Source organism: Zonotrichia albicollis, chromosome Z (assembly GCF_047830755.1).
Source record: "Zonotrichia albicollis isolate bZonAlb1 chromosome Z, bZonAlb1.hap1, whole genome shotgun sequence".
Classification (NCBI taxonomy): Eukaryota; Metazoa; Chordata; class Aves; order Passeriformes; family Passerellidae; genus Zonotrichia; species Zonotrichia albicollis.
The window spans coordinates 51,692,935-51,705,310 of NC_133860.1; the positions used below are offsets into that span (position 1 = coordinate 51,692,935).

The 12,376-nt window shown below is 36.0% G+C and overlaps 1 protein-coding gene across 4 annotated transcripts in view; it reads left to right on the forward strand.

Annotated features, from left to right (window-relative positions):
* DENND4C (DENN domain containing 4C) overlaps positions 1–12,376 on the forward strand; it is a 71,939-nt gene that overhangs the window by 17,812 nt on the left and 41,751 nt on the right. For all 4 annotated transcript variants that reach the window (XM_074533372.1, XM_005490927.4, XM_074533373.1 and 1 more), the window contains 5 exons: positions 2,201–2,528; positions 8,284–8,536; positions 9,542–9,611; positions 10,400–10,569; positions 12,046–12,287. In XM_074533372.1, coding sequence (XP_074389473.1) covers positions 2,218–2,528; positions 8,284–8,536; positions 9,542–9,611; positions 10,400–10,569; positions 12,046–12,287 — 1,046 coding nt within the window. In that variant the 5' untranslated portion in view covers positions 2,201–2,217. The remainder of the gene's footprint in view (positions 1–2,200; positions 2,529–8,283; positions 8,537–9,541; positions 9,612–10,399; positions 10,570–12,045; positions 12,288–12,376) is intronic.

Consider the following 12,376-nt stretch of genomic DNA (forward strand, 5'->3'; position numbering starts at 1 on the left):
TTGCTGGAGAGCTGCTCTGGTTGAACGCTAAGTCTCTGCCAGGTTAGCATTCAGTCAGAGCAATTTATTGTTCCAGTTCATTATGTGGTTGCACAAACTATAGCTCCAGACAGAAGTGAAGGTGGAAACGAGCAGTGGCAGTGTGAGAAGGGACCTTTTAACTGAAGACCAGTTTATAGAGATGAAGTTGAGGCCACTCCCCCTGCATTTCTTGCTGACTTGCTTAGCTGTAAGGCACCTTGTTGCCGATTTCATGCTTTTTATGAAAGTAAAAGTAAACTGAGGCAAGTTTTGTACATAAAGGTGATAGGAGTTTCACAGGTAGCTGTGGCTCTGTAATAATTTCCTTGTTCTTCAGGAGATGTAGGCCCTTGAAGAGCAAGGAAATGACGACCTGACAAATTGGATAAACCTTTCATTGTTCTGTTGATATGGCATCTACATATTTTAGGCATAAATCCAGTCATGTAAATAGCTGTCCCTTGGCCTTCTCCTTTGCAAGGGAGCCAAACTCTTCTCTGTCTCTATATGGATTACCCTACAAAGCTGTTAGCCAAAGTGCTTAGAGAACATTGTAGTGATAGTGTGAAAAGTAGTATTGAAAAATATTTTAAAGGCTGCAGGTACATCTTCTTTCAGGTTTGAAGGGATTTGAAAAGTTATTTCAGTGTAAGAAAATAAAAATGGTACTTTTAATATAGAAGTGCAACAAATTTACATGAAGTTATTTCTCTTCCTCTCCCTACTTTTGTCTCTTGCTGCAATAGCTTGCAATATAGCACTGGGCACAAGTTGCATAATCTTATGCTAAAATTTCTTAGTAAATATGCAGGATGGATAACTGATTTTTACCTCAGGTGAGTATTTAGTACCCTTATTATCAAAAGTCTTAGAAGTCTTGTGTGCTGTGAAGATTGAAAATATGTTTTGAATATAATGTTAGTAAGAAAAAGCAGGGTAAGAACAGGAACATAAATCAGGTTGCAGGGAACAATATTATATTGCCTTCACCAAACTACCTTTCTTTCAGCAGAGGCCAATGTTTCTGCAGTTACCAACCTTGGGCATTCTGTATACAAGAAATTTCACAATATTTGTGCACTAATTATTTTGGTGGTAGTATCCATGAACCACCACTCCTTGGTAGGTAAGACCTTGGCAGCTATGGCTGTCTTGTTTTCAGAGATGGGAACCAGACTTCCATTACTCATTTGCTTTTTATATGGGATTCCCAAAAATCGGTGATGGAAATAAGATCTAGAAAAATTTCATACTTAGCTTTCTGAAGAGGTATAACAGTATTCAGGCTCATTGCTTGACTGCTACTGTTTAAATATGTCTTACTCATTTTATGAAAATCAAAGATGTAACTGGATTTGGCAACTGGAAGTAGTACTTGAGGTAGCTGAGCATAGGCTGTCAGCTAGGTTCCTAAAAGAAACTTGTGGTCCTAATAGAAACTTATGTTTCACTGTTTTAATTTCATATGCTTAGTGAACATCAGTGGTGTTGAGAGAACAGCTCTTTCCAGATCTGGAATGTGCAGCTGAGCAGTGATGTGTACTTTCTGATCAGCTGATGAAATGCGGGTTTGGATGTGTGATTTCTGTAAATGGCTTCCAGATGTTACAGTTGCCAGCTGAGTGTCTCAAGACTTCACTATTAGGCCTATGTTATAAAACAAAATGGATGAATTATGCAGAAGATAAAGTGATGAGCTTGGAATTGTTCTCTCTGTATCAAAAAAAAAAAAAAAAAGGCAACCTGGTTCTGTGGTCATATTGCTCACAAGCAATGGCAGAAAAATATGAATGCTTTCAGACCAGGATACATACATCAACGTATAGCCCATGAAGAGCTTGGTCTAATAGATAACACAAATTACTTTTCTATGTAGCTGCTGTGTTAAGAGCATTGAGTTATCCTGTATCTCACTTAAACTTCCTTGTGCTAAAACATTACTATTGTGGTGCTAGAACTGAAATCTGATTACCTGCAATATCCTTCAGTATCTTTTTTGTGCAGCAAAAGTCAAAGTTTGTTTTGCAGTTTTCATGGAATTTTCATGAACTCTGTATGTAACTCTGTACTTTTCTAGTTGCAAAAATTTTTTTTCAAAAGTTCTAAATCCTCATAGTTGCTGAGAGAAGAGTTTGAGTTTGAAAGCGGAATGTTTGATTTCTCTCTTTCTTTTACCCAGGAAGTATTGACATAACCATGATAGAAGACAAAGGTCCACGGGTGGCTGACTATTTCGTAGTGGCAGGGCTCACTGATACAGACACGGCAACCCTCCTGGACCAAGAAATCAGCCGACATGAAACAAAGTCAACTGGTCCCAAGGCTCCAATTACTGACATTGCTGTGATAATTAAATCAGCTGGCGAAACTGTCCCAGAGGGATATACCTGTGTTGAGGCCACCCCTACAGCCCTCCAAGCCAACTTAAACTATGGAAGTCTAAAGAGTCCTGAACTTTTTCTGTGCTACAAGAGAGGCCGGGACAAGCCACCTCTTACTGACATCGGGTGAGATTTCTATGGCAGTACAGTTCCTCCTTAAATAACGATAAAATCTTATTCTTCACAGATGATGGTGAAAACAGATGTGAGAAAACATCTTAAAAAGTCCTGTTTGAATCTGTATTGCTTACTGTGTGTTTCTGTATCGAATACATTGAACAAAGTGTCAGTCATCTAGTGAATTTCTCTTTTTAAAATTAACGATGATGTTTTAGTTGAAAGGATGGGAGAGATGAAGCTGATAAAAATGAGAAATTAAGTTCTCTGCTGCAGTTTTATGAAAGATAATTGAATAACACAGAATTAATTTATAGAAAATATGTAGTGTAAATCCAGAAACATTAACATGCTTTATCTGAAAATTATGACTTCAGAAGTCAAAAATTATCACTTTGGAATTCACTTTAATGCTTATGGTGAAAGATACAACTTAAAAATGTATAAGGACATTGTGGAGCTACTGGGAGTATAATGAGAAAGAAAGTAGAGCCTCGTTGTGGGGTGCTTTTACAATTAGGGCAAAATAAAGAATTTTATTTTTCTCCCTACTTAGTTATTAAATAAATAGTAGGGAGTAAAAATCATGCATCTATATATATGCCATAATACATTTAGTTATTTTCATTTATAAGCTTAAATGCTTTGGCTTGAAGCCTACATATTCTGTTTTTGACCTACAATTTATGTGCTTACGGACAGTGTTCAGTCAGGGAGGAGACTGATAGTGAAATCTGAATAATGAAAGCAGCTTCATGGCAAGATAGTTCGCTCTTAAGGATTGTAGTTCGAGTTGTATAATTAAGCTGGTACATTCTAACTTGTGTTCATCTTGATCATCTAACCTGCATTCTGGTAGGTGATTTTTAACCTAATCTTTTCCCATGTGTGTGACTGGCACTGTAAGAAGAGACATTACAGTGTGAAGTTACATTTTGTCTGATTTTTTAAGCTTCATTAAGTTCCTATAGAAGGAAGCATTTCTACAGGGAGTGTTTCCTCAAAGGAAGTAATGAAAAAATCAGTCTTCAGCATGTGCCTTTAAGGAAGCAACTTGGCTAGCATATGTGTATTTGGTGTCTCCCATGACCTTGGCAGCTTGAATGCTTGGGGTGGTTTTGTAAACAAAGTAGGCAAGTAGTTGGCTAGGATGATGGCATTTGGCAAATAGTATTTATTCTGTATTTTGTTGTAGACAGATCAAGTTAGGATGTCGCACCTAATACATCATGGCAGTCTTTTCTCTCTGAGCAACGATGCATATTCTCCCCCCGCTGTTCCTCCTGTTTTGCAATTATGTTCAAGAGATGGGTAGAGCAATCTTTTTTTATTTGTTTTTTTTTTATCTCCGAATTCCATTGTGTTCAGATAAAAGCAGAGTTCAGGCAAGCGATGCATGTACAGTCTGAAGGCTAATTTATGCTCTTTCCTATTACTTTATTAAAGAACCAGTGTGAAATAATGTTTTACCTTTGAGCCAGTCTGACATGCTGAGTGAACTCGATATGTACAGGAAGAGTACATCCCTTGAAAGGGTGAAGTGTGTACTCTTATATTAGTATATGTATAAAATTGAGTTATAAACAAATAATGTCATAGTCGGAGCATTCAGGTGATTCTTGATGAATGTTTTTGTCTGTCTTTGTATTTCTTTCAGTGTTATTTTCAGGGAAAGTAGTTAAACAAATGCCATTTGGTGAAGAGAGGGATAGGGATATGCTCTATTGTTTGTCTGCCCCTGTCCTTGTGTTTGGTATTTCTGTTCCCTCCATCTTCATTCCTTTCCATTTGTCCACTGCTTGTTGAATCAAAGCGTCTGTAAGTTGCTAGAGTGAATTCTTGCTGCAATTACTCACTTGCACACAGTTAGGCCATGTGTCATGCCTTTGAATGTTATATTTTCCAGAATTAATCAGATTAATTAGTTGGAAAAAATATTAGTTGGAAAAATAAAGGTTCATTCCTAGGATAAATGATCTCTTAAGATCCTCTTCATAAATGTAGCTGTAAAATTTAGTATCTTAGGCTTGTGTGTCTATGAAATAATTCAGTTACTGTCATTCTGTTCTTTTCTTCACCAGTTTTTTTCTGGTGTTCCAAAAAAAGACAAGAACTGAGATTTGAGATCTGTTTCAGTTTAGGTGGAGTGAGACTTTCAAACAAAATCTCACTTCTATGTTTTACACTTCAGTTAGGGATCTGTTAGCCCTCCAGTATATGTTTCTTACATGGAAGAAAAACTGGACAGAAAAATGTTTGTTTTAAAGTAGAAGTGGTTTTGCAATTCATAACACTTAGTATAGAAATGAAAGAATACCAGACTTCTTGTCTGAAGCAGAGGTTCTTGTAATACCAAGTAATGCAAAAGTTAGCTGTCTTGCATTATGTAAGTAAAGAAATTCTGATTTTTAAACTTTAAAAAAAAATTTAAGTGGCATTGGAGGCTTTCATTTGCTTAGGGTTTCTGTGCTAAGGACCCCTGTGACTCTATATGCCTGATTTCTGAAAATGTCTGCAGGCATATCGACTAAACAAATTGATGATGATGATTCTCTTTATTAGAGAGGTATTTCAAGAAAGAAAATGAACCCAAATTTCAAGAAGGGTATAGAAACTGGAGGATGTTCTTAGCAGCTAGCATCTTCAATTGTTCCTTAATCCCACTACTGTGACAACAGCAGCTGGATGTTTAGAACGGTGTAGGATAATAATGATGAAACTAGTAATTTGTTTGTTCAGACAAATAATACTAGAGATGGCAGTAGAAGTAAAAGTCTTTTAAAAAAGTCTTTCAGTCTTTTCCCTTTTCTTAATCCACCACTTTTCTGACCTTACAATATTTATATAAATTCCTTTATTTTTTCAATACTTGAAAAATGAGAGAGGAAGAGGAGTTATAAAGGTGTATTTTGCCTAGGAACTGTGAGAGACAGGATTGTGTTTGGACCTAGATAAGGAGTCAAACTCAACAGCAGTCTTAGAGAAATGCAATTTACAGAAGTCCGACGGTTTTGAAATGGTTTTCCAGAGCAAAGTTTTTTATGGTTTATGATTTTAAGCTCAACAGCCACAAGGTTGTATTTCCTCTTTTTATTACCTGATGCATTGAAGTACACTTTGAAATCAGTAAAACTGGGTGTGAGAGAACTTCCATGTACAATATCAAACAGTCTTACAATGAGATGATAAGATTCTTTTGGTTTTGCTTGCAAAGGACCTGATGTCTAGAGGAAACTGGTTCACATTTTGCTTGAAGTGCAACTGTATTGACATTGGTAGAATAATGTAGCAAATAATATGTACTTAGGATTGACACCAAACTATAAATGTAAAAAGGCAGGAAAGAAGTCTGACTGTGATCAGTAATTATTAATCAAAGGCAGACACTTGGAAGTTGAAACAAATGGAAGTAAACTTACCCTGTCAGGGAGGACATTGTATACACAGGGTGTCGTGCACTATTTCATGCATCACTTCTCAATGTTTTCTCTGGATCATTAAAACCATTGTTTAATTTGAGTGGTTCATGGGTGGTGGCTTTCTTCGGTTTGCTTGCAGATACAGCATTGTACTATAACTTGCGAACTATGCTTGAGGTTAGGAAATGGTGTGGGTTTAATAATACTTCTCTAGTGTACATGTAGAGGTGCACATTGCTTTCATTTTCTTTTTTCATTTGTTGAGAGGTCACCCCACTGATAAAGTCTTGAACACTTAAAGTAATTTTCTTACAATACTTGGAAACTTATTAAATTGGACTGCTGAAACAGTCTGATTAATGTTGTACTCCTTCTCATAAGCTGACAGCTGATAAATGTTTCTGGAATAAATTTATAATTTTTATTTTATTTAAAATACATGAAACTGAAATAAAACTGAACTGAAACTTTTATTGGAGATTGCTCTGTTAGTATTTTCTTCTGATTGATGTAGACAGTGATGTGAAGGATTCATGTAAACTCCTTATGCACAATGGATGTGGCCTGAAAACAGCCACCATTGTAGTTGTTTGGGTTCTGTTTTGTTTGAGGCTCTGTAACTTTATGGAGGAGCAAAATAAGTGTTCTTCCAGAATTTTACTTAGCTTAGGAATAGTTCAGGCACACCTACTTTTTCTGTAAATATCTTGAACCAGTACATAGTATATTGACACTAATGTTGTGACTTGGAAATGCTGGTACTGGGCTGATTCTGAAAGTACACATTGTTTAAAATGTATGAAGTCTGATGGTCAGAGTCTTTACCACTGAAACCATTGTTGAATATTGCTGTCCTCCATGAATTAGGTGAATAAATTGGCAGCCTGATAGCTACATCAATATAGTCCCAACTCATGTGATTTCTTTGCTTTTTTAAAGTATTCTATGACTGTAATTTATGTCTCTTATCAATACTATGACAAGATGTATTTTGTCATCAGTAATAAACAGTATAAACAGTAATTTTTTACATATTCCAATGTAATTGTGGAAGTAGTCTTTAAGTAATTTTGGAAGTTTAGTAATTTTTTTAAAAAAGTTCTGGGAATAGTTGGATATGAAAAAAGACTTATTGTAGCTTAGAGACATGACTTTCTGAAGTTTACAAATATGTATTTAGTACTAGTCTGTCAAACATTTAACCAAAGGTATTTGGGGACAGTAAATATGTATTGCCTGGTTATGTCTTATTTTAACATTGTGAGGGACTATGAGTGAGAAGCTGGAGATCACAAAGTACAAAGGTTTAATGTGTTACCTTTATCCTATGTCTTGTTATGATAAAAACTGATTTGAAGGTGACAGGTACTCTGTACATACTGCAGAGAACCAAGCAAATGGAGCCATTGCATATTTGGGTGTGGAATGGGAGATAAAGCTTGCCCTGTAATAGCATCTGTGCATTAGAAATGTTTAGGTGTATGCTTTAACTTCCACATTTTTTCTCACAATGACTTCCTAATAGCTTTATGTTAGGTAAAGAAACATTATAGCTTATTTAGCTGCTGTGTAGCTGTTAAGGATCTTTGTTTTTTGCTAAAAATATGATGATCTAAGTTAGGGATCTTGCAAAAAGAAAAAAGTCATGCACCACATGAATATTGCTGTACAGCCATGTATAAGATATATGAGATATGTAATATATATTCTGCTTTCTAGGTGTACAGTCAATTGTACTTACTGTTTCTTCCTTTATTGTGGAACAAAGCATTAGTTTGTCTTCCTGCCTCATTTTCTTAAGCACTGTTATTCAAAGTGTGAATGTCAATTATTACTGGGCTTGGATTGTTTTTTTCTGTAAAAATTAATCTGGGAAGCAGACTTCTGTCCTCTGTTGGGCTTTTCCAAAAATATTTATTTTAAAAAAGCAAACAAACAAAAAAACTCACCCAAACCCAAAAAATACTTAACAAAAAACCCAGAAAAAAACCAAGTTTTAAAAGACTTAGCAGTGATTTTAGTGATTACGTTATCCACTGTGATGTGTGCAAGCAATTTAAAGTGGAATTTGTATTTATTTTTCATTGATAGTGCAGCATTCCAACTAGTCCTATAACTAAATCCTTTTCAATGTAGCTTGATTTTATTTTTCTGAAACTCTGGTTTGTTCCCACAGAGAGTTCAGTATAGTTTTAAATATTTCTGAGCAGTTTCTTCAACCTCAGGTACTGCATGATGAAAGAGAATATATAAGATTCATGATAAAATGTTGCAAGGATGGCATAGGTTGCTAATGGGTGGACAGTTTCTCCAAACGCTCATGATAGTGTTTCCTTCCTGTGCAGAGTTCTCTACGAGGGGAAGGACCGCATAATTTCGGGCTGTGAGGTGATCCAAGCTACTCCGTATGGTCGTTGCGCCAACGTTAACAACAGCTCAGCTTCCTCGCAACGCATCTTCATCACCTACCGAAGGGCCCCTCCAGTGCGGCCCCAGAACTCACTGGCAGTGACAGATATCTGTGTTATTGTTACCAGCAAAGGGGAAACCCCTCCTCACACATTCTGCAAAGTGGATAAGAATTTAAATTGTGGTATGGTGAGTATCTGTAAGACTGAGTTTCTTTTTCTTTCATTTTTCTTTTTTAGACCAGCACATATATTTAAAGGAGGAGCTCCTTAAACTCTTCTTATTACTATTGTAATTGTGTTCTATCACTACGTCAGAATTCCTTCATTCTTTATACCATGTGTGAGATGTCAGTTTTGTAGGTTTTGTTGCTTTGATTTCCTTTCATGTTGAAAATTACTGTTTCATACTGATTACTTGCTACTTCAGTTTGCATATTCATGTTTAGGTGCTATTTAGTAGTGCAATGAAGTTTTAATTTATTTTTTTAAAATTATCTCTCCCACACCCTTAGGAGAGGCTGACACTTGGGATGAAGCAGAAGCACTTTTTTCTTAGTGATTCATTCATGCCTGTGTTACTAATGCATTGTAAGGATGATAATTGCTACTTAGAGTTTCTCAGTGTGCTTTGCTTTAATTGGTTCTCTCTTTTTTTAGTTTGTTTTGCATTTAGTTTACTTGCAGTGGAATAAGTGAGGTTTTTTTTAATAGTAATAGTTTTTTAATAGAGTATAGGTAGCCAAACTGCAAAAAACACTGTGTCAATAACCAGTTTATAGAAGTACAATAAAAGCTTCAAATTATGACTTAGGATGATTAGAACTTGACTTCCTGTAATGGGTCCCCATAAGACTCTACTTTTAAATAACCAAGGAAACATCAAGGTGCAAATTAATCTGCTTCACTTTTGCCTGTTCTTTTGTTGAAATAGGTCAGAGAGTAGTGTGGTTGTGTGTGCTGTGGTTATTTTATGTAAATCCTGTAATGTCTAAAAATAAGAGAAAGGTGAGTTCTCATTTTTGTCATTTACATGCTCTCAGCAGCCAGCTGGTCATTTTATTCTGTAGTGTTTTTTGTTAAAATACCTGATTTGTTTGTAAAGGGAGTTTATTCAAATGCGTGATTTCTGTTCCTGGTTGTCATCTTTGCTGGTTCTGAGATGTTTTGTGTTTTTTGGTTCTGTGTTTTTCAGTGGGGTTCCAGTGTATACCTTTGTTACAAGAAGTCTGTGCCAGCTTCTAACTCTTTAGCATATAAAGCTGGTAAGTAATTTTAGAAACTGTCTAAACATGTTAACAAAAGGATTCAAATGCCTTGTTAAAACAAAATGATAATTTGAAAAATTTAAGTGCTGTCTGTCAGAATACTGGCCCTGGAGGATGTTGGTTGAAATCAGCTTCTCTAATGCCTTCTTTGCTCACCTTATTTTTTCCCAGGAAAAAAAAGGAGTAACATTTCTCTTTATTATTTTAGTTCTTATCATGACAGGCTTGCTAACTGAGGACCTTTAGCAAACTTTTGTCTTTGCAAACATTACACATGTAAGAAAAGACTTCATATTTTTTTGTTGGTAATAATGGAGAAGGAGTAATTAAAATCCTGTTCAGGTTTACTTGTATTTCATTCTATGCTTAAACATCTTCTATTTAATTTGAAAATTTAATCTGTTCCTTTCCTTCAATTCTGCAACTATTTTCTTGTTCTTTGTTTGAAGAGAGTGAAAAATATTCTGAATAAATGACAAATCTGGCTTCTAAAAAAATTTTAATGCATTGCTACAGATTATTTTTTGTTTATGAAGAAGCCCAGAAAAACTCACAGAAGCATTTCTGCTGAGTAGTAAGTAGACTAAATTCCTTTAAAAAGAGTAAATTATCAAATAGAAGTTGAAAGAATAGATAATGAAGTCGCTCTTTCACAGAACAAGCAAGATCAGCAGCAATAGTAAACCCAGTGTTGTGTAGATGTGGCCATATTTTGTGGAAAATATATTGCTTGTAATATTTAGGGCCTACAGAGCAAATGCTCTTACTTTTCTTTTTTCTTTGAGGCTTACTTTTCAGATATCCTCAAGAGAACTATGAGTCATTTCCACTGTCAGACTCTGTACCTCTCTTCTGCCTTCCTATGGGAGCTACTATTGAATGCTGGGACCCTCAAACCAAATATCCACTACCAGTGTTCTCAACATTTGTACTGACCTGCTCTTCAGCAGAAAAGGTATGGCTCCACAAAGTGTTTTTGCTTTTATTTCAGGTGGCTGTTATGGAGCTAGATAGGGATTATTTCTTTGTACATTGTCTAATACTTCCCTTATAAAGTTATATTTCTTAAGCCTTCATGTAAGATGAAACTGGACCAAATTAGGAAGCAGCTGAAGACTACGTGCTGTTTACTCCTATGTAGGTTGAACTGTACGCTTAACAAAACCAAAGCTCACAGCACATCGCTTTCCCTGTTCTTTCATGTGATGGGAATGGAAGTGTAGTCTATATATTAAAGAGAATTTAACACAGGTATTAGCAATGTAGCCAATTGCTACAATTTTTACTTGGTTACCTTAAAAGACACTTCGATGTGACTTTATATAACAGGGTTTGTGACTTTCTGTAATAGGGCCCTGTACATATCTCTGCATGTGAATTGAAAACTAGTTACCAGAAAGCACGAAGGCAGGGACAAGAGAAGTGTCCTTTGAGAGGTAGTATGTGAAAGACTCTAATTTGCATGAAGGAAAAGATTCAGAACATCTGAATTCTGTCTTCTAACATTCAGATTTGTCTGCTGAATCTGTATGAGGCCATCAGCAGACAAAGGCACCAAAAATGTATTGTGTGACTTAGGTTACAGGCAGGAAGGTAGTAGAGGTACTCTTGATGAAGCAAGGGAGCCTTTGCTTAGGGTTGGTCTCCCAGCCGTTGTTTCAGCTTGCCAATTGTGAATGTCTGTGAACTGTATGAAGGAGTAAGTGACTGTAATCTGTTATTGGCTCTCTGTATCAGTGTGTGATTGATTAGTTCTCTAATAAACAGCAGTTTGTTTCTGTTGTGATAACAGCTCAACTTCCACTCTGTCTCACTCCCCTAATAAAAAAATTTACACACTTCTCCGTTTCCAAACAGAACAAAACCACATTGCTTCAAAATATTAATACTTCTTTTGCTAGGAGGAATGCAGTAGCTGTTTCTTTCCTTATTCATTTTTGCTAAGCTTGCCAAAATAACTCAGTTATGAAACACAGACAAATAGATAAGGAGTATTAGAAAATATATTTTTAAATAAAATGAGAGAAGTCAAAGCTAAAATAGTTTTATTGTTTAGTTTGGTAAAGAGAGGGGAATTTACTGAACAGAAACATTTCATGAGGGTTTGGGTTTGAGATTTTGGGGATGTTCTTGACCCGGATGATTCATGGATAAGGTTTTGTCACAAAATGAAGGTTTGGTTCCTTTCCTTTCAAGTGAGTATGAGTTCTCACTGGTTGAGGAAGGTGCAATGAAAATGAGGAAGAAAGTTCAAGGCATTTTGTTTATAGGGTTGCTTTGTGCGTATTACACAAATGAAGTCATTTCATAAGGTACCAGCAAAAGCACTGTAGTGTGTGCAAACTCCAAAGACTTAAAGGTGCATCAAAAGTTCTAGCCCATATTCCTGTTAAATACTGGGCCTGCTTAGCTGTTTCACTTCATCTTGTAGGTTTACGGTGCTGCTATCCAGTTTTATGAGCCTTATCCCCGGGAGCTGCTAACAGAAAAACAGCAATCACAGCTGGGTCTTCTGACGACTGTAGAGAGAAAAGTGATTACTTCCAAGTCCATCAATTCAAACAAATGCATCTGTCTTCTCTCACACTGGCCTTTCTTTGAAGCGTTTCGAAAATTTCTTATGTTCATCTACAAACTCTCTGTCTCTGGACCTCATCCTCTTCCCATTGAAAAGTATGTAAAACATTTTTGAAGTTGCTGTGGGAATGTAGTCTTTAGCGCAAGAAGTCATGTGATTTGTGCATGTCACAGTTGCTATAGTT